Raw genomic sequence first — 27,615 nt, forward strand, 5'->3', positions numbered from 1 at the left:
TCTTTGATAGATGGGATGATTGATCGGCATAAACACAATCAAAAAGCACAAACAGGCAAAATGGTAAGATACGAAAGCATGACGTGAACTACAACCCTTGTTTTATTTCTCCTCCCCCGGACTTCATTCCAGACTTGCAACAATTCATATTCGATGTTGGAAGAGATAGAATAAAAAAGAAATAACACATGAGAAAGAAGAAAGTAAAGAACCCACAAATGCAACTCCGAAAAAACGAGACGCAAAAATTACGATAAATAACCACGACAACGGGCCGAAGATGTTAAAGAACTACCAGAAATGGTTAGGTGGTTGTTGAAGTCCGCGGCGGAAAATGCGGAATCGAAATGCGAATGCGAGAAGGAAAGCGGCTCTGGGTCGTCGTCGTCGAGATGTCGTTAGCGGTTGTGTCGTCGGTGAACTGTTTGCTTTAAGTATCAATTTCCATCCCCGTCGCCATTCCTACGCTATTGTTCAATCCCGCGCACATGTCGCTGCTGACTGGCTGGGCGCACATCATTTGCAGGAGCGGGAGGCCCGGTTCCGTGGTGGTGTTCAGGCCTAGAACGCCTGGGCCGCTGCTGTTGTTATTGTATTGTCTGTCTGCGGCGTTGAGTACTTGGTTTTGCTCAAAGATTACGGGAACCGAGCGGAGATTGTGCACGCATTGTTCCCAGGAGGAAGCCACAAGCTGAGCCTGGCTGAGGTCTTCGCTGAACAGATAGAAGGCCGGGGCGATGGCGGGTCCAGCAGGAGTAATTGGCCGCGCTGTGACCAGGTACGCGTTGAGCGCGCGGTTCTTCATGAGGATCTGCGAGTCCAGAAGGTACGCTGCGAATTGCTTGTCAATGTACTTTTTCCAGCCACGCACGGCGGCCGCCATGTCGACGTCGTCGGTAGAGATTCGTTGCCAGCTGATTCCGAGGAGGTGGGTTGCGTCGTCAACCTGGGGTTCGTTCGGGGTTAAGGGGTTGGTGCGGGCTCCGGCGTTGAGGAGGCGGCGGTTGTCGTCGTCGGTCGTCTTGTGAAGTCTTCGTTGAATGTGAGCGAGCGTGATGTCGTCGACACGGGAGGCGGATGGGTCGAGACGCTGCGACTTGCGGCTGTGGAGTTCGGACGAACTGGCCTGGGACCGCGACGAGACAGGAGCCGCCGTGGCAGCAGCGTTTTCGAGCTGTTCTTCGTACCAAGTGCCTGTCTGGCTCTCTGCAGATAGCGACATGCCGGTGCGAGGATTGATAAGTGCCATACCCTCCCCATAGATAGGCTCCTCCTTGGGCGCTGGCGCTGGCGCGGCCACTGCAGGCGCGCTCGAAGCATTGAGGGCTTCCTCAAACTCGGCTTCATCTCGCGATCTCTTGCGCGAAATTCTGGAAGAACTGGCTGCGGTTTTGGCCAGCTTCGGTGCGGAGAAAACATTGTTGGAGAACGACGAAGAGGCCTGGGAATGCACGCCATTCCTGAAGGACGAATTGTGAGACGCGGTAGAGGCCGAGTCGAGCTGCGACTGGCGAGGGAACTGAACAAAAGCGTGTTCTTGGCGAGGGGATAGGACCATGGCGGGTCCATCCGCAAGACCGCTGAGGAGCATTGGGCACATGGCGAGAGACTTGCGAAGGTGGTTAGGAGGGAGAATCCGAAACTGTTGCGTTCTGTCCTGTTAAGTGAGCTATAAAAATCAAGCTAGAGTAACCTGCAGATGAGAGCAAGATGGTTGAATGACGCCGATGAGAAGACAAGACCGATGAGAAGACAAGAGATGCGGAGAAGGCGGTGGTTGTCAAGGTCTCAGAGAAGAGGAAGTAATGACGCCGGTCGTGTGTTGTTGGAGAGAGTTTGAGAGATGAGTGAGTGATGGAAGGTGAGGAGAAGGAGAGGAATTGGGACGAAAGAAGAGGAAGGATGAGGAACACAGGAAAGGTGATGGGAGAAGACGTGATGACAAGAAGTGTGAGAACTTAGATCCACGGGATCAGCGGAGAGAAGAGAGATTTGGGAGGAAGAACGCGTGAAAAGGCCCTGACGGATGCGGATCTTTTTTGCGTCGCTTAGAGCTTCTTTGGAGGATGCGGAGAGAATTCGCCTTGATACTGTAAGATACAGTGCCAAGCCCTGTAGCACTTGCAGTGTTGCTATGCAAAGCACGGCGGTGCCCGGCAGCCGCATACCGTACAATACCGTAAATGATTTGCAACCCCCACAAGATCCAGATCGGCCTGTAAGGATTGCCGCATTATTGGTTGATGGATCACCACGCCGGTCAATGCAATGTGGGTCAGCGTCCTCATTGAGCCAATTTGAGTGGTCAGAATATGCACGCCCTGTCCGCGCGTCGGCCCCTTCTGTGCGCCACTCCGCACAATTATTGGCCAATCCGGCTGTTGCTGGCCTGAGGGTTTCAGCTGGGCCATAATTGGTCCGTAACTGAGGCCCGCTTTGGCAGCGCGCAACGAAAAGCGATTGGGAGCCTTGCAAACTCGCCTAATGCCTCAGGCTGACACCGGCGTGGCTGGGAGTTTTCCCTTGGGGAGAGAAGAGGGCAAGACAACCAACCAAGGACCTTGACCGTCATAATGATGAACACAAGGTAATGTATTGCATTTCTCGTCCATCCAAGAAAAAAGCAAACTCTATTTTGGTAGCACATGAGAAGTATCCTATATTCACAGGGAGAAGAGAAAAGGGAAAGAAAACGTCGGCGGGAAGGAAGTTGAAGAAACAGAAAACAACACACATCCGACACCGGAACCTCGTGCTAATCTAACATGACAGTCAATGTTCATAGAATAAAAATGGAAAAAACAATAAACCTCTGTAGTCCCCGTACGGATGATGTCCGTGATGCAAAATGCGGAAAAGAAGGGAATACCTCCGAAGGTCAAAGCATATCATCTGGATGTCAACGCATCTAGGAAGGCGAGACCGGCTGCATTCCCTGCATGTCGCCGAGTTAGGCCGCCAGTCGGTCAAACATGTGGACGATCTCAACGGAAGCACGCATTAATTCGGAAGAGAGGTTGAGGTAAAGAAAATATATGGCCAGTGACATTGTCTTCAAAGGGCCTCAATATGAAAAGTGAATGAAAAGTATTAAGCTAGACTCCTGTCGTATGGAATCTTGCATTCTATTTTGCTACCGCCAACAGGTGACGAATAGGTCTCACCCAGCAGCAGTATTTGCGTCGCCGCATCTCATAGGAGCATTCTCGCATGCCCTTCCTGTATGCAGATTTATCCGCGTTCTTGAATCATTTCCTTTAGGCATTTCCAGCAGTTGCGCCGCCAAGCATGCCCTTGACCTTGTCCACAGACTCGGGAGCGTAGCTGGGCGCCATGGAGCCGATCAGCAGGAAGAAGATGAGAACAACGGCACCGATGATGATGGATTTGCGCTGAGCGGGGTGGTTGGCACCGTACTCGGCCCAGGACCGGTTGGCCTGGCCAGCGTACTCCCTGATCTTATCGCCACCAAGCTTGTAGTAGACCAGACCGATCAGAGCAATCGAGTAACCGAAGAACTGGAGAGGGGTAACAGGAGTCTGCCAGATCATCATCGATGCAGCGACAAGAAGAATATCTTTCAGTACACCACACAGGGTCATGACAAGGGAGGAAGTCTTTCCGATCTGCGTTCAAGTGTTAACGACCAAAACGGGGAATGCGAGGTTGGTGAACACTACTTACCAGGAAAACGACGGAAACGTTGAGCAGGAAGGCAACAACAGCGTTGGCCAGCAAGGTCCAGACACCAACGTTGTAGATGTGGCCCATAGTCAGGTTAGGTACTTCAACGAACAGGGCAGTGACACCGTTCATCACAGCGCACACAGGAGCGAAGTAGTACAGGGAAACGAGAGGGTCCATCTTGAATTCAGCAGAGCTGAGAAGGCGCTGAACCATGACCAAACGGGTGGCTTCGAAAACAATACCGCCGATCTGGAACAGGAAACCGATAAAGACGAACTTGATCTCACCAAACGAGGCAATGACGACACCGACGACGATAATAGCGACGTTGAAGAGGACTTTCAGGTTGACGGGGGCCATTCCCATAGCCCAGGTAGCGAGCAACACAGCGACCGGAGTTGTTGCCTATGTACCGTCATCAGCAATTATCGCCCAGCGACATGGCAAGTTGAACGGAGCAAAAACTCACCTTCAGCATCTGGATAAAGGCAACACTCAGGTACAGGTATGTCACGTTACCGCAGATCAAACTCAGGGAGAAGAAAAGACCAATAGGTACAATAGCGCGCAGGTAGACCCGTCCAGTCATCTTCACAGTCTTGCGGCCATCGAGCAGAGTTGTTGTGCGGGCGAGAACTTGAGTCATGAAAGTCGCGAATGCCAAGTGCCATGTTGTCAAGATGATAGCTGGGAACGATTAGATTTCGCTGGACGAGATATAACGACAGAATAAGACTTACGGAAGCCTGGACAAGTAAATCGTTAGTAGGCTGGATGAGAAAAACTTGATCGGCTAAGCGAATCGGCCAGATTTCACTTACGGAATTGGGCATAATCCAGGATGTGCTTGTTGAACAGGATGACGCTGGAACTCAAAGCAATCCAGACACTAACAAAGCCTCAGCATGACTGATTCATCGTTGTCGTACCAAGAACTGAATAGTTGTGCTCACCTCACATAGACGGCAGGGTGGAAGGTAGGCTTGGGAGGCTCCGACTTCTCAGCGGCGGGATTGACGGTGGGCAGGGTAGGCTCTGGGCGAGAGACCTCGCCGGAGACTCTGGCTTTTTCTCCTTCGTTACTCATTGTGAAAAGTTGACTCTGCTCGGAAAGGAATTGCTTGAAATCGAAAGGGCGCGGCCGTAGAAGGCTGCTCTGACCAAAGCGCGCAGAGGCCAGGAGTGAAGCTGAAAGGTGAAGAAGAGAAATAGAAACAAAGGTCTAACGAGTGAGACTAGAGTTGGTCAAGAATGATGAAAAGAACAGGAACCAAAATTGAAAACGAAATAGAGAACAAGCAATGCTTCGACCGAAGGGAGATGGATGAAGTTGAGGTATGTGACGGAAGAGGAGAGGGGAGACGGAAAAGAAAAAGCAGCGGATAGGATATGGAGTTTCGTCTGTGAGTACTAGAGAGGTCCTCCGTGCTTAACACGGAAAGAAATAAAAAGAAATTGTATTGCGTAAATCTCCAAGGGTCGGGGATCAAACACGGGTCGGGTTGGATTAGGGGGCTAATAATCTGGCTCAAGTGAGCAGAGTCGTGGTCGTACGTAGTCGTAAGTAGTAGGTACGAAAGAGCTGACTGGACAAAATAATAGTAATAATGGAATAGAAAATTAGATGATAGCGAGATCGTGGGCTGGGATGAGGTATGTCGTTCGTCGGCGAAAGTGGACACTGAAGCTGGCCTTAGCAAGCGCTGTCCTCTAAATGGTGTACGTACAGTGTCAGACGCAGCCGAAAACTTAGTTTAGCTTGGGGGGACTCCGTAAGGTATGCATATTCCTGCTGAAAGCATCCCCTCTGATAATACCGTAGAGCCTTGGGATTTGGCCCACTTGGAAGATGTGACAAGAATAGTGGTGGTGGGACAGATGGGGCTAAATTCAAAAGCGGGCAAGTCCCAACCAGTATCACTGGATGAGGTATCGGCTAGTACCAAATCAGAAGTTGAAACACCCGCAAATGGTTCCGACCTTCGAGCGTTCAGTTTCAACTTTTTTTTTGCGTTCTGGCCAACAGCGATCAGACTTCAGACTTCTGAGGCCAAGTGGAGTGGAAGAGGCGAGACAAAAGAACCAATTCACTGTGGTAGTTGTTTCTTTGGTATGATGGTACCTTATAAATGGCATGGAATAGAGTACCTACTATTGCAACCTGCAGTGTGCATCTATTTCTCTAGTGCTACAGAGTACAAGGTACGGAGTAACTGCAAAGATCAGATGTGTCAATTTGAAATTGAAGGGTCTAATGTTTGGACTTTTCGTGTACCTGGTGGTGGAGGTACCCAGAAGACCCAAGAGAGATCTAATTGCTCAAGAAACGCTTACAGAGTGCTAACTATGGTCACTCGTGGCGAGCGCCTGGCTGCTGGTGAGCTCCTTGGGTTGCTGTTAAACGCCAGGTATCCACTTCTATATCCCAATTCCTTAAATTCTTAACCATCCTGCCCCTTTTCCAACTTCATGGTTCCCAGACCTGAAGGTGTGGCACATTATTAGTTGGTACTTCCAGCAAGTTCCTTGACAGAAAAGCTGTGTGCCCTATTATTGAAGCCAAGTTATTAACAGGATTTGATCTCTTCGTAGGCAGTTCATCAATATGTTGAAACAGTAAGTTTTATTTTGACCGCCAGTGAAGCGTCCAAGGATGATCATTTTCCTGCCGACCTCCTGATCTTCGTTATACGTACTCTCCATCATCAATTCATGGACTCTGATTGAAGGATACGACAACAAACCGGCAATATCTTGCAACATCGAGCGTTGATCGAAATTAACAGTGACCTGCTTGTCACCACCTGCATTACGCAAGCAGTCTGAGAGCCAAGCAATCCAATACCCGCCACTTATCCATAGCGCCGCCGCGAGGTCCCTTACCTGTGGGGAATGCGGCGATCTCAATCCAATGAGCTTGAGAGCCTGCCGCTATCACGCCTTGGTTCCCTGGTGTCGCAAGTACCCGACTTCTTGTGGCTTGCACTAACCTTCACCTACCTAAAGTAGTCTATCAGGGACCAGCTGAGAACAAGGACATGGCTAATGAAACTGGAAACGATCAGTCAGGGACCCACGAGCATCTGATTTCTGAGTGTCCGAGTGTCTGCAGTATTTGTCTGCTTGTTTGTAGGCTATGGAGTGTCTAGAGAGAGTCCCTACCTCTACCAACGACCCCGAATACTTGATCTGTCAGATAAGCATCGCAATGTATACTAAGATGTTCTTGATAAGTTCCCAGGTCTCCACGGTTGCCCGAAAACCAGTCAAGCAGACGATTCCAATGGATCTATAGATCCACTGCCACACTGCATCATCTAATGCAGGAGGCAAGACCAACAGGGGCCCTGATAGCCGGTGAGTAGGACGGTACGGAGGTGGTATCTTTGTGGTGAGGTACGTACATGTACGGAGTACCTTGTACTAGTATTAGTACTACGGAGTAGGTCCCTGACGCCTCGTCATCAGCCATCAGTCAACTCCAGTGGAACACGGGCATAATCAAGTTGATCGACAGTTTGGCACAGTTTCTGGAAGAGATCTACAATAACAATTAGTGTTTCCCTTCCCAGAGAAGTTAATCAGTGGGACCCTTTTTTTTCAACCAGCCTCTGCTGGATCTGCCAAGCTATCAGTTCTGAGCAGCAAGCTTGGACCAGGATGTTGCAAATGCTGGTCAATCCGAAGAATCATGGACAATCGATGTAGATTTGTCCAGTGCCTATCTACCGGAATACGGAGTAGAGGATGACTATTCCCGATTTCTTTTCTTTTGGCTCCTCTGAAGTGGACAGAGTAAATATCTCTCAGTGTTTGAAACGGAGTTCTATGACGGATATTTTCGACTTACTCCTTAAAATAACTGAAGCAAGGACGGCTGTGGAGCTTCCTGCAATCAACCTACATCTTCCGGATGGAAGCATAGCTAGACTGACGGCCCTCTCATGAGAGTGGTCGTGAAGCATACACAAAACTTGCTTTATTCGATCACAACCGTTGACACCACGGAGGAGAACAAGCCCAGTATAGAAAGTAGCTACTCCATATTTGTACTGGATTAAGAACGACTGTTCGCGCTCCGTGCTCCTGTTGCCACAAGCAATAAGATGTTGAAGCGGTCATCTGGTCTGATATGAAGCCGCAAGTGACATTCTTGAGGTCTCCAGCTTCCAGCTCTCAGCGTCTACGGACTTAAGGAGTAACCTGCCACCGGAATAAGCTTCACTAAGCTGCGGAGCGCATAGATCTTGGGTACGACATTGAGATAAAGATGATGATGTGCCTGTGTTGCTCTGGGATTGGACGATAAGCGAATTCTGTCAACGTCGCAAGCAGCTGGGTTACTGAGTTCTATCATCATCGTGATCCGCAAGGGGTTTAGTCACTTCTGTGTACTCCGCGGCTGCCGCAGAAATTTGATACAAGATGGATATCTCTATTTAGGAGACGTAGACTTGAGGTTGTGATACTAATGGGGTTAGATATTGAGGTGCAACCAAGCGCCCTGTGTGGCTGTCTACAGAACTATGATAGAGCCCGGCTGAGGATTGAATATTAGGTATGCTATTACTAAGGTACAGACCTCCACCAGATACCGTAGTGAAATTATCCAACAAGATCGTAGTAAAGACCCAGATGGCATAAAGAGACTGTTGTGGTTGGTAGTACGGAGTAGTAGGGTTCATGGCAGCGATGGCACTTAAGATAGGTCCAGAAAAGTAGATTAACAATAATTGCTGATAACCGTGGATTATCTGCCCCAGTCGTTTCCAGACCATTTCTAAAATAATTCTTTGATATTTTCTTTTTTTTTTATCTTTTCCTTTTTTTTTTTAATAATGCATATTTAATATTATTATTTTTAATATTATTATCTTTTCGGATGGTGGCCAATTTCCCCTTTTTCCTTCCCCTCCCCCTTTCAGGGCTCAACTAAGGTACAATCTGCCACTGCTGGGGCCTTTAACTATTGATTGGCCTCAGGACTTTAATTTGAAACAGGCGTTCCCCACAGCTTGTTTGTCACGTTTCGTTCTCCCGACCGCTCTGTGATACACCTATCTTTCCTCCCCTCCTTCTCTCTCACCGTCTTCCTGTCTTCATCCCAAACCCTCTCGTTTGCTTTCCTTTATATTCTGCAGTCTCCTGCAGTTTGGCATTTTCTATGCTTAGTCTCGCTCGCAGAACTTTGAATCGCGTTCCCAGCTTCCAGGATATCCTACAAGGCAGGATGACCCACCCCGATATGTAAGAACTCTCCCCTCCCAAAGCTCTTCAGGGGTACGTTGTTTTCTTGCGGTGAAACTGACCTCGCGGGTTTTCCCTCCAGCTCCGTCGACGTCCTCGTCATTGGTGCCGGACCTACTGGTCTTGGTGCTGCTAAGCGTCTCAACCAGATCGTACGTCCTTCAATGCCGATTTCGCAGCGCAATTGATCGCGTAGCTGATGTCGACAATAGGATGGCCCCTCATGGATGATTATTGACAGCAACGAGACTCCTGGTGGTCTTGCTTCTACCGATGTGACCCCCGAGGGATTCGTACGTTTACCTTTGACAGGACAATCAATTGATCCCGAATTCGAGACAGACGGTCTAATAAATTCCTAGCTTTACGATGTCGGTGGTCACGTCATCTTCTCCCACTACAAGTATTTCGACGACTGCATTGATGAGGCGCTTCCTAAGGAGGATGATTGGTACACCCACCAGCGTATCTCCTACGTTCGCTGCCAGGGCCAATGGGTCCCCTATCCTTTCCAGAACAACATTTCCATGCTTCCCAAGGAGGAGCAGGTCAAGTGCATCGATGGCATGATCGATGCCGCTCTTGAGGCTCGTGTCGCCAACACCAAGCCCAAGACCTTTGACGAGTGGATTGTTCGCATGATGGGCACCGGTATCGCCGACCTTTTCATGAGGCCCTACAACTTCAAGGTCTGGGCTGTGCCCACTACCAAGGTACGTTTGAAAATCGGGCATCGGATTGTCATCATTTGAGAACAAACAGGCTGATGGGAATTAGATGCAATGCGCCTGGCTCGGTGAGCGTGTTGCTGCTCCCAACCTCAAGGCCGTGACGACCAACGTTATCCTCGGCAAGACCGCTGGTAACTGGGGTCCCAACGCTACATTCCGCTTCCCCGCTCGTGGCGGTACTGGTGGTATCTGGATTGCCGTGGCCAACACTCTCCCTAAGGAGAAGACCCGCTTCGGTGAGAAGGGCAAGGTTACCAAGGTCAATGCCAACAACAAGACGGTGACGCTGCAGGACGGCACCACCATCGGCTACAAGAAGCTTGTCTCCACCATGGCTGTTGATTTCTTGGCCGAGGCCATGAACGACCAGGAGCTCGTTGGTCTCACCAAGCAGCTCTTCTACTCTTCCACCCACGTCATTGGTGTTGGTATTCGTGGCTCTCGCCCCGAGAGAATCGGTGACAAGTGCTGGGTAAGTCAATACTACAGGCCCAGTTTCCATTTTTAAGCCTCTGTTTTTCGTGTTAACGTATGGACCATCAGCTCTACTTCCCCGAGGACAACTGCCCCTTCTACCGTGCCACCATCTTCTCCAACTACTCCCCTTACAACCAGCCTGAGGCCTCGAAGAAGCTTCCCACCATGCAGCTTGCCGATGGCTCCAAGCCCCAGAGCACTGAGGCTAAGGAGGGCCCTTACTGGTCTATCATGTTGGAGGTCTCCGAATCCTCTATGAAGCCCGTCAACCAGGAGACTCTTCTGGCCGACTGCATCCAGGGTCTCGTCAACACCGAGATGCTGAAGCCCACCGATGAGATTGTCTCCACCTACCACCGCCGCTTCGACCACGGCTACCCTACCCCCACACTGGAGCGTGAGGGTGCTCTCACTCAGATCCTGCCCAAGCTGCAAGACAAGGACATCTGGTCTCGTGGCCGCTTCGGTAGCTGGCGCTACGAGGTTGGCAACCAGGACCACTCCTTCATGCTGGGTGTCGAAGCCGTCGACAACATTGTCAACGGTGCTGTTGAGCTCACTCTCAACTACCCTGACTTCGTCAACGGTCGTCAGAACACTGAAAGACGTCTGGAGGACGGTGCACAGGTATTTGCCAAGAGCAAGGCCCAGTAAAATGTTCCTTTCTCATGTACCATGATGGTTTGATCAAACTATGTCAATCTTAATACCGAATGATGTCTTCAACGGGAAAATTCTAGAGGCGAGACTGGGAACAACGGAGCATTTTGCTATTAATTCGGGACGTCCGAGAACTTCTTTGCTGGCGTTTCATTCTTTGAATCACCTTATTTTCTTCTTCCGACCACCTTTGCTCCTTTACCATTCTTGTTATACCATTTCTCAGACATAAATTATGTTATTAGACTTGCCTCGCATCTATTATATACCTTACCTTTTATTCTGATGAACTCGATCATTCTGATCCTTCTTTGACTGGCTTGTTTGGCATGAGGTGATTCTATGGTATAAAGCTGCTCCTGTTAAAGACTTCTTGCTCTGCTACAATATATCACTAATATCTGAATTCTATCAACTCGAAGCAGCCTGCTTTGCGCTGAATCTCATCTGTAAAGCAGTCCTGGCGCTTTGGGCTTGTGAAAGATAGGATAAGAGTACATCTTCCAGTGGCCTCCACCATGAGGTATACCCATTTTTCCAGCTATCGCAAATCCACAATACTTCTTTCACGCAGTATCTATACAATAACCAATCAGTAATCAGCATGATTGCCATCCAGTTTCTCTACTATGCAGTACGTACTTACCCAGTTCCATCCTGACGCCACAATTGAGAGATACAGCATACTCCAATCAGCAATACCGCATAAATGAAAATGATTACGATCGCCACATAGAGAGACAGATATCAGTTCAGTCATCAGAAACTCGCAAGCCAGAAGACTGCATCCTGCGACCTGTGACATAACCCGTGCTCTAAGGTAAGGTAGCTACCTAGCCAATGATGCACTCCGTAATCTGCATAAGCCCCCGATTGGACCAAAATAACGTTAGAATCCGCTGCCCCGACGGCATCGCCCATGGATCTATGACCGTGAGCAACACGCGTCCAGGGGCGATGATATAATCAGTTGTTCAGCCTGTCAACTTGTCACAAGGACGAAACACGACGGGTGGTCAGTCTCAAGATAGGTAGTCTATTCCCCAAATGGAAACAGCTTGATCTCCAGAAGGCAAGCTTGTTTGGCGGATCTACAGTCTCACTTTCAAGTCTCCGTCAGTCTGTGGCGAATGGCGACTCTGGGTTTCGCGATGATTCGTTGGAGTCATGGATACAGGACGCGTAAGTATGGAGACGGGTCTAATGGTTAAGTCTCTAAATAACTCATGGCAATATCTAATTCTGTAGACAACAGTTTGGACCCCAAGCAGTGTCTCAAAATTATACAGGAAAAGATCGAAACACGTATCAAATCTCTACTGGGTGTCACTCTGCTTATGTGAGATTCTGAAGCCAAGGGACCTAAGTTTTACAGTAGGAAAAGCTAATTCTTACAGTGATCTCGGGAGTTCACATTTAGGATTGCTGTTCCATATGACAGCCTGAAGTCTATGGATGCATATCCCAGCATCTCACTCAATCAACTAAAATCGATGTTTTGAGGAAGATGCACGAAACATAAAAAGGCCAGCAGTGTAAAGATGGGATTGGGACGATCAACAACGCCGCCAATTTACTAAACACAGGCATTGCTTCTGCGGACTTCGGTATTCCGCTTCGTCGGACAATTCAACGGTGACTGTTAAGGCAGCAGTTGGATGCTCGCATAGGCCATACCAACTCTTGAACACTCCTCCATAAATCAGATGTTGGTTTGATGCATACTCTTTCACTCACGGCCCCATTCGGCAACAGGCCTGTCTCTCAATGCAAGGAGTCCAAAATCGGTAGCGTCATCCTGAGCAAACGGATCATCCAACTCGGCAGTGGTAGCGTCGATGTAGTCGCGAAAGGCAGCTGAATTTTCAAATGCCGTGAGATGAAGAATATTCTTCTTGTTGTTTGCCACAGGTTAGCAACACAGACTTCTAAGACCGCATAGAAAGTGGACGCACAATATCTGTTGGCTCAGAGTTTCTGCGCCTCGGACATGGTCTTTTCTTGAAGATCAGGTACTCTGCAAGAGATTGCTTGGAGCTTGCGAGTAGTGGCGGATCTGTACCATCAAGGGCTTCCTCTAGAGCAGGCATACGATTTTCATCGGTGCCTGCCACTTGATTGCCATGCTGAGGCGTATTAGAGGTCAAGACAGTCTGTGCCCCAAAGCTCGGCTGCTGTTCCATATAAGGCACTTGCTGTGCTATGCGAACCGCCTCTTGTCCCATGAGAGCCGCCTGTCGATGCAACCAAGCGGGTTCTGGCACAAGGACTGGCCCCTGTCCTTGGTTTTCTGCGGCAAATTGCTGCCCAGTAGTATTTATGAAGATCTGTTGTGCCTCAAACCAAGCCTTCCAGCGTCTCAAGCGACGATGGTCCTTCATGCGGCGTTTAAAAATATCCCCAACGCTCTCGCCCTGCGCTGAAGGTGGTCCAGGATTTGGTCCTTGCTCACCATGTTCGGGTATCTTATGCTCGTTCGAGGCCACTGGGGCATTTGTAGCGCCGGCTACACGCATGCCATCGTCGGTGTTGTTGTTCTGGACCTGTTTCTGATGAGACATCACAATTCAAACGTGTTAATCCGGGCGTAGTCACACTCACGTTTGGGAGGGTTTGGACCCGACGATGTCCGTTGACCTCGCTCGGTTTTCTCGAGTAGTCTTCCATCGAGCTTCTTGGATAATTCACCTCTTTATCAACGTAATGAGCTGCAGGAAAGCTGACTGAGTGCAATGGTTGCAGTCTCAGATCAACCGTGTTAATTGGAATCCCAATTTGAGAAGAGTCGGTGGGTTGAGGATCGTCGGAAGAATCCAGAGATTCAGGATAACGGGAATGCCTTGGGGCAGTAAGTGAGCGTTGACGCAAGAGTCGAAGTGAATGTGAGAATCTTTCTCGAGGGTCAAGGTCAAGCAAACATGTTTTTGCGTGGTGAAAGCTTGAGCTGGTGAAGTCCTGTGAGGTCCGGAACACTCTAGGTCTTCTTTCTTGAGTCAGGTCACACGGAGCCCTTGCCAATAATTGTGACCTCGACTGTCGGTATGGAAGACATAACTTGTCTATATCCTTTGAAGAAGCTTGTGAACTAACAGACTCATTTAGCATACTGGCTCTACAGAAACAGTCAGTATATTGATGCGGCCCTGCAGTCCTGTCTGTCATATGGAGATTGCCGTTAACTAAGGAATTCTGATTGCAATTGCAACGAAGTCTATCTGTTAGTTTCTCCTTCCCACTCAGATCCTGCAACACGGTGGTTCTTTTCATCTCAGATGCCTGTAATCCACATTGGGATTCTTTGTCATTTGATGGCAAGGGAGATGAGCCATGGATGGCCTGGATATTCTCCTGCAACAAGCTAGTGTCGTTATTCGTGTCGGATATTGAACTTGATATCGACTCTTGCTCCTCACTGTCTGAGATAGAGTCAATGAAGGGAGCTCTCGAGTCTATGAAAGCTGCGCCATCACAGTCCACGGCACGACGATGTACGTGCGGTTGGGGCAGCTGGAAGACTCGAGCTTTCTGGCGGAGAATCGTTCTTTCAAGGTGATATTGAACGTCTTTCTCGGAGAGAACTATGGATGTCTGTCTGAACCGGATCATGACGGTTTGTGGCGGATTCTCTAAAACGGAGGAGGATCACAGAATAGAAGGGCCATGTCAAGAATATTGACGAAGACGATGACTCCCCGTCAAAGTGCAATGAATCCGTCCGTGACACTTGTTTACCTGAATCCACTTGTCAAATGCAGAAAGCCCAATCGCGATATATAGATAAGCTGGGAAGGAGCCGCGGAGTCGATCTTCGTGGTCAGCTATTTATATAGTTTAGAGTTACCCTTCATCTACGGAGAATATAGAGCAATTTGCTAGTAGGTAACGTGCTTGCCAATGACATAGCCTGATAGAACCACTCTAGAATGAGGTCTAATACTTTCACTGTGAGAGATTGCATGTAGTGCACATCATGAGATAGCTATCCACTGCACACTGCATACGTCAAGTCGAATGTGGCATCATGCTTTATGCCTGATATCTCAGGCATCAATCTATATCAGGCACGGCCAAAACGACAGTAGGTATCTATATCAGCGCAATTACGGTAGCAAATTAATCCAGTCAAGTTCATCTCAAGGTTCGAAAATAAGATCGTTATCTACAAGAGACCCTCAGTCTCCAGCATTCTTTTCTATTCTGTCTTGTCATCGCTGTCTTCCAATCTCCCTCATTTGGGCCCCAACTCGACTCAGCCTCTTCCGCTGCATCGCTACGGAGTACCTGTTATTATTATCTTTTTAGTCCCCTCCTCTAACCACTTTTCTCACTTCTCTGGCTTACGACCTTCCGTTTCCAATCTTGTTGATTGCTACTCTTTCTGTTTCCTTCGTTTCCTCGCTTTGTCTTCATCAACATCGACCAGCTGCGCCCCCTTTTCGTCTCTCGTGGTTGCTTTGGCTGTATCATGCATCACCCACTACTCCCCCGACCGCCGCCATAGTCCGTCGGCCACCCCTCTCCAAGTCCATTCACTAACGAAACGGGCGACTAATATTTCCCTTCTCTCGACCATCAATCACAACCCCTTCTTCCTCCTTGAGGCCGCTACGGTGTCCGTGGCTTCAGCAACTCCACTTTAAATCGCTCTCTTCTTTGCTACCTCCGCCTAGATCGAAGCTTTCCCCTTCGAGTCCCGATTCGCATTACCACTCTTTCTCCATTGCAACCTGGGTCCGTAACGGGCCATCCACCATCCGTGCCCATCATGGACGGGGATTTGAGTCTCTCCCAGTCCTTGGGGGGTTTACGGATTGCAAATCCAGATGATTCCTCTTTGCATTCATCTGAGGATACATCGACTCCAACTCCGGGCGCCGGTACCTTAACCACGGCAGCAGAATCAGCTCCAGCTCCAGCTCCAGACCTAGAGCGCGAGTCGACGATGCGATCGGCGTCAATACAAACCTCGAACGAGCACGATCAAGAGTCTCCTATCCCCTCATTTCCTGAAAACTACTCCAAAACCTCCGACGACTTCCTTCTCCCTCCTTCGGACCTACCACAGCACCAAACTCCGCAATATGTCCCCTATACACCGCAACATCAACAGCAGCAGCAGCAACATCCTCCTCCGAACTCCTCCTCGCGCCCTCTATCCGCTTTTTATCCGAACGGTTCCTCCTCGACGTTAGCCCGCGAAGGCTCCTATCGTATTCGTACGGATTCTGCTGCCTCCTCCGCGTCGGAAAGTCTAGCACGTGCAGAGTCCCGAGGTGGTTCTGCTGCCTATCAAGCTGGGGTTCCGGTGCGCGATAACAGTCACAGTGACCGCTCTTACCGGTCTGCGCATCGTGCCCCTGGTAATGGGCCAATAATGCGTCAGTCCTCACGGGCTCACGCACGCGGCGGAGGAGCCTCACAACTGTCCGGGTCACCTTACGGCATGGAAAATGGACCGCCAACGAGCAGTGAAGACTGGCAAGAGCGTGGTGCAGCTGTCTCCGTCCGGCAAGAAATTGATGCTAATGGCAAGCCGGTCGCGCGGTATATCAAAAAAGGGGTCCGCGATTTCTCCTTCGGACAGACATTGGGAGAGGGTTCATACAGTACTGTCGTATTAGCGACGGATCGTCAGACGTTGAAGGAATATGCGATCAAGATTCTCGACAAACGTCACATCATTAAGGAGAAGAAGGTGAAATACGTCAACATCGAGAAGGACACACTGAATCGACTCACAGAACACCCCGGCATTGTCCGACTCTACTACACCTTTCAGGATGAGCGCTCGTTGTATTTCGTGCTGGATCTCTGCAAGGGGGGCGAATTGCTAGGAGTGTTGAAGCGGATGACTACCTTTGATGAAGAGTGCACCAGGTTTTACGGTGCTCAGATTCTGGACACAATCGACTACATGCACAAACGCGGCGTTATCCATCGCGACTTGAAACCAGAGAACGTTCTTCTGGACAGCCAAATGTACATCAAAATCACTGACTTTGGCACGGCAAAAATCCTTAACAATCAAAGGAAGACCGATCAGAACTCAAGTGGGATGCCACCACTCGACTCCTCCGAGATCCCGGAAGATGAGCGGGCAAGCTCGTTCGTCGGTACGGCAGAGTATGTCAGTCCAGAGCTTTTGACGGACAAGAATGCCTGCAAGGCTAGTGATCTGTGGGCGTTTGGCTGCATCATCTACCAACTCCTGGCCGGCCGTCCTCCGTTCAAGGCTGCGAACGAGTACCTGACTTTTCAAAAAATCGTCGCGCTTGAGTACGAGTTTCCTGTGGGCTTCCCTACGGTTGCTCGAGACCTCGTCGAGCGCCTTTTGGTCCTTGAGCCGGCTAGGCGTCTCCCGATTGAACATATCAAGAACCATGAGTTTTTCCAAGGGGTGAACTGGGGCTCGGATTTATGGACCCGTAAAGCACCCCGTCTCAAGGCGTACGTGCCTCCACCTCGTGAGCCCATCAAGCTTAATGGGGGTGGTGACAATGACAGTTTCCCCCCCGTTATCTCCACGGCACCTTCGAACGCTTCCAATTCCAACGCCCGAGTAGTGCCGAGATTGGTAACAGAACTGCCTCCTCCGAGTCAACTTGATATTGAGTGGTCCCCTGTCCTGACCAAGACCAACGAAAGGATACTCAAACTGGGAAACTGGATGGTCCTTAGCTCTCCCGCCGGCCATAGTCCTGTCTCGAAGAATGGGGGCAGTGAAGTCGAAGCGCCAAAAAAGTTTTCGCGCTTCTTCGGTGGGAGTACGACAAAGAAGCGGCAGCGTTTGGTTATGATCACTTCCTCAGGACGGATCATCATGGCTGCAGCGGGAGGGGACGACAAGAAGGCCAAGATGGAGGTTTCTCTGCTCGCGCAGGGGACGTCGTATCGTAGTGCGACGGATTCGAAAGGGTTTTCATGTTGGGTTGTGGATACGGTATGCTCATCGTTACTTCCCTTCAAGTCTTCTTCTACTAAGTTTCATGCGTACAGCGCGACAAACATCTCGTCTTTGAAGATCCAAAGCCGTCATCGAGTACCATGGGTGCGACCGCGTTGTCTGTCCAAGAATGGGTGGATACGCTAGACCGTGCGAAAGAGATGGCTCTAGCTCAACAGAGCAACGGGTCGTACTCTGATGAGGCATTCAGAGATTTGTCTTCTGGATTATCCAGCCACGCTAACACACTGGATCGAAGCTCGGAGCTTCAATCCGAGGGCGGCCCGTCTGGGCGGGCAACCTTGGTCAAACCTCAGCCTAACGACTCGGATTCAGTCAAAGGGCGGAAAAGATTTAGCAGACGCCATTCTAAGAACGGCCTGGCGGCAGTCTTCTGAGCAGCTCTTCTTATCATTGATGGTGACATTATCAATCATTCTCGAAGGGTCTATGCCCCGCTCATTGGGTTTGCTCTCTGATGTCGGTCCTATTGCTTTTCGAGCCGGTTGCCTAGCTATTAGCCCTCAGACCTCCGTCGCCTCTTTCCCCTCGACCCAATCATAGACAATCTCCGAAATGATATCGGCAGACGCTATACATGTTCTTGCTTGGCCTGTCTCGCTCGACGTGTGGATATCCGAGATTCATACATGGCCTTCTCCAGCAGTATATTCCCCTTTGATCATTCCATAGCTTCTCTTTTGTTCACAACTGTGAGACTTCCCTTTGTCTGGTTGAAAGATCTACTTTGATATTGCATTTCTGCAATGATGAGCGTGTTTTCCGAATCGATATTGCTGCATCTAGATGGGCAGGCGTATGCATCTGTCGCTCGTCGTACTGTTTGATGTTTGTTCTCTTCTCTTCTCATCTACCTCCTTTTCTTGACTTCTCTTCTCCGCCATACCTACTCTACTCCGCCGACCTCCCGAGCTATATACGGGAAAAGGACTCTAAAGCCTGGTCGAGCTTCGGCTTGATCATGGAACAGAATAAGTCCTTGCAAGTGGACGACTTCTCCGAATATTGGCTACTACCTTCGCACTTTTGCTGCCTCGGGTTTCTTTTCTGTTATTATACCATTCGGTTTGTTACACTGAGCGGGCTTTTTTTGGTTCTCAAGATCCTTCTTTTCTTTCCCCCTTCTTCTATGCAAATCCGTCCTCCCTTATCCAAATGGTGATATCTCTCCTTTCCTCATTTCCTTCAAATCCTGTTTCTTCCCATCCATACACATTGCTGTTCCTGTTACATAGCTTTTGTCAATGCGATCATATAGTCGAACATGACGTTCGGCCTCTATTGTCTGAATAGTTGCTCTACCCTTTTGGTCTATTACAGGATTACTTTCCTAGTTGCCACTGCAGGGAGTTGGACAAATCGAACAATTGTATCTTACTGATTCAAAGAGTGATACGATAGACACTTTAAAGATAAATATCACCAGGTCCGCAAATCGATAACTCACGACCCTCTTAGATTTAAAATGTCTATATACTAGCCAGTCCACGTGATACGCAAATATGTACTCATGAAACAAGGAAAAAAGGTATTATATAAACAGCCAATCGATTCGTGAATCGTCAAGTTCTTGTATCCAATCAAAATCATCGTCGTCATAGTCAGTCGTCAAAGGCGAGCGGGGCGACTTGTCGAAGAGCTCGTCCTGTTCTGCACGTCGCCTGTTCCGCTCCTGTCGCCGTTGATCCCGTTTGCGCCACATCAGGCTGAGCACCCATGCGGCGTTGCGGACGTTGACGCTCGTGATGTCGTAGTAAAGAGCGCGGAGTTTCTCGAGAAGGAAGGGGCGGTGTGCGGGATCGCGGCATTCCGCGCCTGCGATGAACGTGGGCCAGATAAGGCACTTGAAGTGTGGATCGGCGACCGGGATGAGTGCAATCTGGTGGATGAGGAGGTTGGTTATTGCGCCGTGATCTGGAGGAAGTCTGAACGTGGTGGTAACCATTGAACTACGTTCTGACTGTGGGCGGGAGAGGACGCGGCTGGCGTAAAGATAGACGGCGGCCTTGTAGATGGTGGCGAGGGCGATGCGCATCGATAGATCCTCGAGGTGGAGACAAGTCTGCATTGATTCGGCCCACGCAACCGGGTCAAAGGCCTGTATGTGTTCAAGGAGGGCCTCGGGAGATTGGAGCGGCTTGGAGTCGTCGGGCAGAAAGACCGAGGAAAATGACATTGTGTGTTGCGAGATAGGATCCTTGCCAGGCGCCACGAAATGTCCAGCCTCGACGAAGAAGATGACTTCGAGCAGGTAGGCTGGGCAACCGACCCAGGAGGTCTCTTCCAGACGCTTTAGAACCGCTGGGCCCATAGTGGAGGAATAGAAAGGCTGTGTGAGAGAGCCGGGGCGCGCAAGGGTGGATCCCATTAGCTGGATTCTGGCAACTATTGATCAGCTCTTATCCGAGTAGATGGATTGATCAGGAAGCGGGAAGGCTTACAGGAGACAACCATCAATGGCAAAGGTGTCCAGCCAGTTCATCATGCCCTGCGCCTGAGTGGGAGACTCTGATTGTTGCCGGCTCTTGAGCAATTTCTTCGCTCCTTCCAAGTGATACTTCCAAGCACCGTCTCCTGACTCGATAGCGTCCATGAGAGCGAGAACCATAATTGCTGCCAATGTCCGGTTATCGTTACGCATGATTGGATCACAGATGTCACGCGAAAGCTGACGAAGAGCGCGTTGCTTAAAGACAAGAAAGTGCTCATAGTCCTTGGAAGAAGGTCGCCTGGCCATGGAGCTTATCACAGCTCGCTCCACCTCTTCCAGAGAGAGCGCCGTGCCGCCATCTCCCGCAGTGTCTGAGGACCAGGGTAATGAGAACTCAAGGTTTGTCAAGATTGCGTGATGCAGAGCCCCTGTGGCAGCGAGAGCATGGGCGAGGACAGGGGAATCGCCAACCAAGAAGGTCAAATCACGGTACGGATTTCGGACATCGGAATACAGCGCAAGATAGCTCACTAGATGCTGGTTGACTAAAAAGGCGGTGAATTGTTAGACAGGTCCACATTCTGCTACCGAAGGCACGAAAGGCCAGAAGGGTTGATGACGTACAGTGAAGGATGTAGAACCTCGACAGCGGGCTGAGGTCTTTCAACATAGGGTCCACCAGCCCCCAAGGCGTCGGGATATAGATAGCGGCAGGAGTAGTACATTGTGTGGAGACCAAGCCGCCAGCGGTGCTTATTACAGCCTCACTGATAGAACCAACATCTGACGCACTTGGCGTTTCATCCGCCCTACATGTCGCAAGTCTGTCCGATTCAATTGGAGCATGAGCTTCCGTGGTGGGCGGTGGTATCGCACCGTCGGCGAGCGTGGTATTCGCATCGTGGATATCAGTCTTTTGAGCTTCTGCAGCACCCATGACATCATCAAAGCTGCGTCCCATCATCTTTCCTCGACTAGCAACACCACCCTTGACCCATACAAGAGGTTTACGATATCCCAGGCACTCCTTCCCCGCATCGCGACATTTTCGACAAGTGGGGAGGCCATTGTCGCAGATAATGCGGCGGCGACGGCAGGTGTAACAACCTTTGGTCATGACTTGAGAGGTGTCATAGACTAGCGGCTGGTAGGGCTACCTTATGCAATACTGGACGGACTGGCTATCCTGTACAACCGAGATGAGAATATCCGAGCATGACACTCGCCATAATTGAGCAGGGTGTCAGGAAAAGTCGAAGGCCGTGTACGCTTTCTCAAACCACCAAACCATCTCTTGAGGTGGACGAGACTGTCACTTCAATTAAAGAATATTAAAGAATAAATGTTCCGCAGGACACTTGTTTGAAATGACGGATTATCCGACGCCTGGACGGAGACATGAAAGGAGGAGTTTGGGGACAATGACGATTAATATTTCGGTATCGATAGTTTAGTTAACTAACTAACTGCTGAGGCTATCGGATGAGTCATCATTTATGACTAACTAGTTAGGCAGTTTACGCTGAAACGGGTTAGATCAAAACTCCGGCCTTGTTTCATACACCTCAATACACAAATTACGGTATTAGATACCTAAAGGTACCTATTAATAGAGGTACATTCATTCAATCCACCCGGGTATATCGTAGGTACCGCCATCAACCTTAATGATATCGTAGGAAGATTCTTAATTCCGTATGATTATGCTTGGAAGCTTGTTCATTTTGTAAAAGAAAATAAGGGACGTAATTTACCCCACTGTGTTGTGGAGTCGGCGGTCCTCCATGGTACGGATACTCCATAGTCCGCAGTCTACCAAGTAGGTACCTGGACGTATGTACTTCTAGATGTTGTGCTCCTGTGTGGATATTTGCCGCTTGACTGCTACGGAGTACTGCTTCCGTCTCTTGTTTCAGCTTCTGAAGTTTGCTAATGGTCTCTTTGTCCGGGACCTTCAGGGTCGCATCGTCTATCTAGATACTCTCTAGTCTCACCTTAGTCTCCCCTCGGAAGTCACTCGGCTTATCCATTCCACGAGGGGCGCAACATATCGCAGCGGGGAATGAATCCACTAAAAATCACAACAAACGCGGTTAACTTTCTTTAGCACGATCTTATCAAGCAGTCAATCCCTTTGTTTCCCTGTTTTGAACCAGATTGCTTTGGGTCTATCGAATATTAAATGAACACTGCACGCCCCTCTCTCTGGTGTCCGTCGCCTAGTGGTCTCCCAAGCGCTTGAAAGCTGAGCTTGAATCGGAGGCCATGATCATTAAGCCTTTTTCCACTTCCGCAGTTGAAATGGTCTCTCAAGCCCAAGTTCTTGATCGCTCTGCGCCGATGCAAGGCGCGCCCTCTTCTGTGTCGCGTCATTCGCATAGCGGTCGCCGCCATCGCTCGAGTCGTTCTCATCATGGCGGTCATTCTCATCAGCCGCAGAACGATTTTCCAATCTTCACCCACACTGGTGATGTTGAGATAGTGATACGCGCCGGTGGACAGGAACGACGCTATCTTTTGCATCGATTGATATTGGCACAATGCTCCGGGTTCTTCGAGGCCAGTACGAGCGAGGGATGGTCGCGACAGGGCACAGCGAGGCCTCAGCACATCGATACGGGGGTAATGTCCCGGATCAGCGAGGATAACTCGTCGCTATCCAACGGATCAACCCTTGCGCAATCAGAGAGCGGCGCATGCGGAGTTCACCCAGAAAAGCGGAGGTGGAGATACGAGTTGGACTGGGAAAATAAGGCGGAAGACGAAGAGCCTATACTTGTCCAAAAGGTCAGTCTGAACAATATTGATACCAAGTCCAACAACTGACGATGATATGAGAATATAGCAGCCAACGTTCTCCAACGTCGTAGGGAGCGATGCCGTCCACTATCCACCGTCGATGACCAAACCCTCGAGCGCGCAAACTGGCTTCATCCGATCAATGGCAAATCTAGCAGGGATGCAATCCGTGGTCAACCTGCCTCACACAGCAAATGCAGTAGCTGTGGAGATGGATCCGATTATACGTGACTATGACAATTTGTTTCGCCTGTTCTACAACTATCCTCCTCTTCTCAATAGTGTCAACATTGCGACTGCTTATGCCGAGTGTCGATCTCTGCTTGCGCTTGCGGACATGTACGATGCCTTGGCGGTTACTGGACCTCGCGTAGACCATCATCTCCTCGGATTCGGATCTCGACTATTTAAGCAGATTGCCAAATACCCTCCGAGCTACCTCAAGTTGGGATACCTCGCGCGCAGCCGGGTCATCTTCTCCGAGGCACTGATTCACGTTGTGGGCCAGTGGCCCGCGGCTCTACCGCACCTTCGCAACGGCTCGTACTCGCCGCTCCCGAACTCAGTTCTCGACATCATCGAGGACAAAGTCGAGGATCTCGAAGATCTCAGGGCGCGCGTCGACTCGAAGCTTCTGCGGTTGACGCTCACCACCTCCCGCGGCGAGCGCGTCACCCCTACAAACGCATATCTCGACTGGCTCGCCGTCTCCCTGTTCCGCCAGTGGCTCGTGGACAACACCACTCCTCCGCCGGCTCCGATTCTCAAAAACGCCTCGACGAACCGTCTGCCCGCCACAGGCGCAAACATCAGCGCCAGCGCCAGCAACAATACCAGCCGCAGCCATCGCACCCAGGAAACCACATCGCGGGCCCCTCCTCCCTCGCCCCCTCTCACCCCAGCACAGGTCTACCGACTCATAGGCTCCCCCTCGACACAAGCCTACCTCTCGCACGACGAACTCAAGAAATTCCTCAAAGTGCACCCCACCCCATCCGCAGACTCGCTCTACACCCGGGACGTCCTCAAACGCTTCGAGCGTAAAATGGACGAAATCAAGCGACTGGCCCGGGAGATCGTCAAGCCGCTCCTGAGGAATTTTCTGGAGTTGGACCTGAAGGGTACCGAGTTGGGCGACTCGGCGCTCGGCGCGTTGCCGTATCTCACCTGCACGAAAGTCGAGGACGAAGACATCCCTTGGGATTGAGAAGTGACGATAACGAATAATGATGCTTATACGCGCTTTTGCTTCTGATATGATTTGATTTGAATGAATAATGACACGGCCGCTTATGTACGCGAAAACGGCGGAGTTTTTTGTTCTGTTGTTTCTCGTCATGTCGATACGATCACGATACCCCCTGCTATATTATGCCATCTGATTCTAGTTCGTTCCCTTCGTTGGTTTGCCGGTCTAAAGGCAATGCTTTATCCCGTGCTGTTTGATCTCCAGGCGTAGTGTGATGAAGTTGTTCATTAGCTTAGTTAGGCTGTAATACATTCGAAGTATTAACCTGGTCTTCTCCTTTAGTAAACAAAAGTTTATATTTACGAGCGCCAAACCAACGTGTTCTACATATTGTACAGCATGATACACACCGGAGACAGAAACGCCCGATGGAATCTACGACTTCTCTCCAATAACCTCCATCCCACCCATCCATTTCCGCAGCACCTCCGGAATCACAACCACCTTCCGTTTCTCATCCCATCCATTCTCCAGGATTGCGGCCAGTACACGCGGAACGGCCATCGCTGTCCCATTGACGGTGTGCGGGAAGCGAGATTCCTTCGCCGAGCCTCCGCGCACACGAGTACCCAGCCGTCGACTCTGGTAATCCGTGCAGATCGAGGCGGAGGTGACTTCACCCCAGCCGGACTCGAGGTCAGGCGAGGAGCTGCCGCTGCCGCTGCCGGAACCGGGGGCGCGCAGTCGGGACGGGAAGAGCGCCTCGATGTCGCGTTTACGGCTGGCGCTGGCGCCGAGGTCTGTGGTGGGCATTTCCAGGACGCGGCAGGGGAGGTTCAGGGCGGTGAGGATCTCGGTCTGGATGTCGAGGAGCTCGGTGAAGAGGTCGTCGGAGGATCTGGTTGCGGGGAGGGTGTCGGCCCAGCCGAAGAGTTCTACCTTGGTGAATTCGTGCACGCGGTACAAGCCCTTGGTGTCGACGCCGCGGGAGCCTGCCTCGGCGCGGTAGCAGCGGCTGGCGCCGACGAGTTTGAGGGGGAGGGAGGAGGCGTCGAGGTCGCGACCGGCGTACATGGCTGCCAGAGGGATCTCGGCTGTTCCGGTCAGAGAGCGCTGGGGCTTACTCTTGTCCTTGTCGCTCTGCTCGATGGCCCAGATCTGCTGCTCGTTGTGCTGGTCGCGGGGCTGGAAGCCGCACGCTTCAGCGATGTAGGAGTAGACGATCGACGGCGGGGACACAACTTTCCAGCCGCGGTTGCGGGCCACGCTGAGGGCGTACTGAACCAGCGCTTGTTCCAGCAGCGCTCCTTCGTTTATCAAGAAGTACCAGCCCCAGCCTGTGGTGGTCGCAGAGCTTGTAAAATCGATTAGTTCTAGCGCGGTGCCAATAGCGACATGAGACCGCGACAGATCTGGACGGCTGATCCATTCTGGCGGAGATTGAGGGTCGAAATTGATGTACGTGACGAGCTTTGGGTCGTCTCCAACGGGGGTATCGGGGGAGGAAAGGTTCGGCAGGGATAGGGCGAGCCGTTGGATTTCTTCGGTGCAGGTTGTTCTCCGGGTATTCATTGCAAGCGATTCATCCTTCAATCGTTGTGCCTCTGACCGAAGAGATGCCAATTCTCCCTCAATGGCACTTGATGCGCCATCTTGCCGAGCGGATGCCGCAAGATTCGCTATGGTCTTCTCCAATTGCTTAATGCGGGACCGCGGCGCTTTGAGATCTTGATCAAGACGCCTTGCTTCTTCCGAGAGTTCTTGGATTTTGTAGGGATAATCAGCATGTGCCGGGTAATTTCGATCCACGCTGTTTTTCGAGTAGAGCTCTGCGTTCTGGCGGATATGTTTGATGTCGGGGGTGGGTTTCGGAGCGGTTGCGGGGCGCAGCAATTCCGAGTTTCGAGCAGACGCGGCGAAGTTGCGTCGGGTGATTCTGCTCGTTAATCTGCAATTGAGGCAGATGTACGGTGATTTAATCGACGCCATGGCAGGCCGCGGACGTGAAGTTATAAATGCGCAGGAGATATGGGCCGATGGAGGAAAAAAGATAAGAGCTGAGGTCGCCGCCTTGCCTAATTCGGGAAATCCGCATTCTAGCACTTTTATGGTCTTGGTGCCAACGTTTCTACATATACGGTGCGTTCCCTCATGTATTTTCTCTGTATTTCCATTAGATACAGATTATATATGTCTGGTGCTAGGAATATATTGTGGGCAACCCCTCCCATTGATATCCAGGCCGGCCATTTCCTGTTCCCTATGCGTATTTATTCGGACTTCCTAGCATATTATTGGAAAGGAAAATTACTCTAGAAGCCCAGTTTGTGCTTCTTGATTCTGGCACCGACTCCAGCGACAATTAACACCGCTGCAACAAGAACGCCCCAGAGCGGAATGTGCAGGACAGCCACATTATACGTCGTCTGGGTTGCCGCTGTCACCGTCGCCAGTTCCAGGACAAGCACCGAGTATCCAAAATGGCGGTGGTACTTGTACAGTCTCTTGCCCGCATCAACACTGCCAAGGACCGTGACAGGGAAGAAATACTGAACAAGTCCCAGCAGTGCTTGAAGGATGATGCAGATGTAGGTGATTAGTCCCAAGATACCATGCGGCGATGTCAGCCGCGGATGATCGCCCTTGTTAATCTCGATGATGGTGAATGCGGTGACGAAAGCAGCCAGGCTGATAGCTTGCAAAGAATAGTGGATTCGAGTGCCCTGGAGCTTCTGCTGCGGCGTTGCGGTTGGCTGTAGGATGAGAGCCGCTTGTACTTGGAGAAGTATAGCGGAGGAGTTGAGCAGCTAGAGAAATTAGGCATCTCCCATAGTATCATCTAGAACTCGGTGCTACGGTCAACGTACCGGATGAGCAGAAAAGAAGATCAAGGGATGGGAGAAGATGCCAGCCCAGACGAGGGCCGTAAGCTAGGAAGCCGCGTCAATCACAGTGACAGCCAAGGAACAGGCATGCAGCCCATGCTAGCTTGAATAGGGTCATCTTACAAGCAATATGCCGCACTGAGCAACAGCGGCAGTCCCTGCAGCAGATGAATTAGTATCAAGCCAGACAACCTCACATTCAGCAGTGCATACCTTTGATTAAATTGCGGTAAATAGGGTCGCTATCTCTTTGCGTTACTGCACCTGGTCCACCCAATAATGGCTCATCTTCTCTGGCCTCAATGGTCTGAGGATGTTCTTGAGGGACTCCTGTGGCAGAGGCCATGAGTATGATATTACTGCAGAAGTCGGTGAGCGTCTTCCAGAAGGTCTTCGAGGTACGGAGATATTTGTTATTGAAGAAAGATAAGAGATTCAGCCGGTAGTCTGATGGGTAGATGCTTGCAGCTTATAATAATAGGCTGGGAGAGTCTATGACGAATTCAAGGGGGCCGATTGCCAATGCATGCGGAGAAGAGTAACGA

General features: G+C 50.5%; 9 protein-coding genes across 9 annotated transcripts, besides 3 other annotated features; 3 read left to right on the forward strand and 6 right to left on the reverse strand.

Moving 5' to 3' along the window:
* Window positions 1–430: 430 nt before the first annotated feature.
* On the reverse strand, window positions 431–1,600 carry NFIA_064590 (uncharacterized protein; the record flags this gene model as incomplete). Its single annotated transcript, XM_001263191.1, has 1 exon — window positions 431–1,600. The coding sequence occupies one exon, from the start codon at window positions 1,598–1,600 to the stop codon at window positions 431–433; it is 1,170 nt and encodes a 389-aa protein (XP_001263192.1).
* A 124-nt stretch (window positions 1,601–1,724) lies between these two features.
* Window positions 1,725–1,757: a microsatellite.
* Window positions 1,758–3,257: 1,500 nt separating this feature from the next.
* Window positions 3,258–4,774, reverse strand: glfB (UDP-galactofuranose transporter; the record flags this gene model as incomplete). The annotated part of the gene is made up of 5 exons (XM_001263192.1): window positions 3,258–3,626; window positions 3,685–4,092; window positions 4,157–4,374; window positions 4,509–4,576; window positions 4,641–4,774. 5 exons carry the CDS (start codon window positions 4,772–4,774, stop codon window positions 3,258–3,260), a joined length of 1,197 nt encoding a protein of 398 aa, XP_001263193.1.
* Window positions 4,775–8,486: 3,712 nt separating this feature from the next.
* Window positions 8,487–8,521: a microsatellite.
* An 11-nt stretch (window positions 8,522–8,532) lies between these two features.
* Window positions 8,533–8,565: a microsatellite.
* A 352-nt stretch (window positions 8,566–8,917) lies between these two features.
* On the forward strand, window positions 8,918–10,796 carry NFIA_064610 (protoporphyrinogen/coproporphyrinogen oxidase; the record flags this gene model as incomplete). Its single annotated transcript, XM_001263193.1, has 6 exons — window positions 8,918–8,934; window positions 9,017–9,086; window positions 9,147–9,227; window positions 9,297–9,647; window positions 9,712–10,137; window positions 10,209–10,796. The coding sequence occupies 6 exons, from the start codon at window positions 8,918–8,920 to the stop codon at window positions 10,794–10,796; spliced, it is 1,533 nt and encodes a 510-aa protein (XP_001263194.1).
* Window positions 10,797–12,531: 1,735 nt separating this feature from the next.
* NFIA_064620 (uncharacterized protein) lies at window positions 12,532–13,363 on the reverse strand (the record flags this gene model as incomplete). The annotated part of the gene is made up of 2 exons (XM_001263194.1): window positions 12,532–12,693; window positions 12,758–13,363. The coding sequence occupies 2 exons, from the start codon at window positions 13,361–13,363 to the stop codon at window positions 12,532–12,534; spliced, it is 768 nt and encodes a 255-aa protein (XP_001263195.1).
* A 2,204-nt stretch (window positions 13,364–15,567) lies between these two features.
* Window positions 15,568–18,143, forward strand: NFIA_064630 (PDPK1 family serine/threonine-protein kinase; the record flags this gene model as incomplete). Its single annotated transcript, XM_001263195.1, has 2 exons — window positions 15,568–17,742; window positions 17,799–18,143. 2 exons carry the CDS (start codon window positions 15,568–15,570, stop codon window positions 18,141–18,143), a joined length of 2,520 nt encoding a protein of 839 aa, XP_001263196.1.
* Window positions 18,144–19,297: 1,154 nt separating this feature from the next.
* On the reverse strand, window positions 19,298–21,314 carry NFIA_064640 (Zn(II)2Cys6 transcription factor; the record flags this gene model as incomplete). Its single annotated transcript, XM_001263196.1, has 3 exons — window positions 19,298–20,144; window positions 20,208–20,742; window positions 20,822–21,314. The coding sequence occupies 3 exons, from the start codon at window positions 21,312–21,314 to the stop codon at window positions 19,298–19,300; spliced, it is 1,875 nt and encodes a 624-aa protein (XP_001263197.1).
* Window positions 21,315–22,498: 1,184 nt separating this feature from the next.
* On the forward strand, window positions 22,499–24,203 carry NFIA_064650 (BTB/POZ domain-containing protein; the record flags this gene model as incomplete). The annotated part of the gene is made up of 2 exons (XM_001263197.1): window positions 22,499–22,984; window positions 23,043–24,203. 2 exons carry the CDS (start codon window positions 22,499–22,501, stop codon window positions 24,201–24,203), a joined length of 1,647 nt encoding a protein of 548 aa, XP_001263198.1.
* A 417-nt stretch (window positions 24,204–24,620) lies between these two features.
* Window positions 24,621–26,174, reverse strand: NFIA_064660 (putative serine--tRNA ligase DIA4; the record flags this gene model as incomplete). Its single annotated transcript, XM_001263198.1, has 1 exon — window positions 24,621–26,174. One exon carries the CDS (start codon window positions 26,172–26,174, stop codon window positions 24,621–24,623), a length of 1,554 nt encoding a protein of 517 aa, XP_001263199.1.
* A 323-nt stretch (window positions 26,175–26,497) lies between these two features.
* NFIA_064670 (cytochrome b561 domain-containing protein) lies at window positions 26,498–27,416 on the reverse strand (the record flags this gene model as incomplete). The annotated part of the gene is made up of 4 exons (XM_001263199.1): window positions 26,498–26,992; window positions 27,053–27,115; window positions 27,194–27,228; window positions 27,284–27,416. 4 exons carry the CDS (start codon window positions 27,414–27,416, stop codon window positions 26,498–26,500), a joined length of 726 nt encoding a protein of 241 aa, XP_001263200.1.
* Between the last annotated feature and the right edge of the window lie 199 nt (window positions 27,417–27,615).

The sequence above is a fragment of the Aspergillus fischeri genome, genomic scaffold, assembly GCF_000149645.3.
Source record: "Aspergillus fischeri NRRL 181 1099437636252 genomic scaffold, whole genome shotgun sequence".
Taxonomy (NCBI): domain Eukaryota; kingdom Fungi; phylum Ascomycota; class Eurotiomycetes; order Eurotiales; family Aspergillaceae; genus Aspergillus; species Aspergillus fischeri.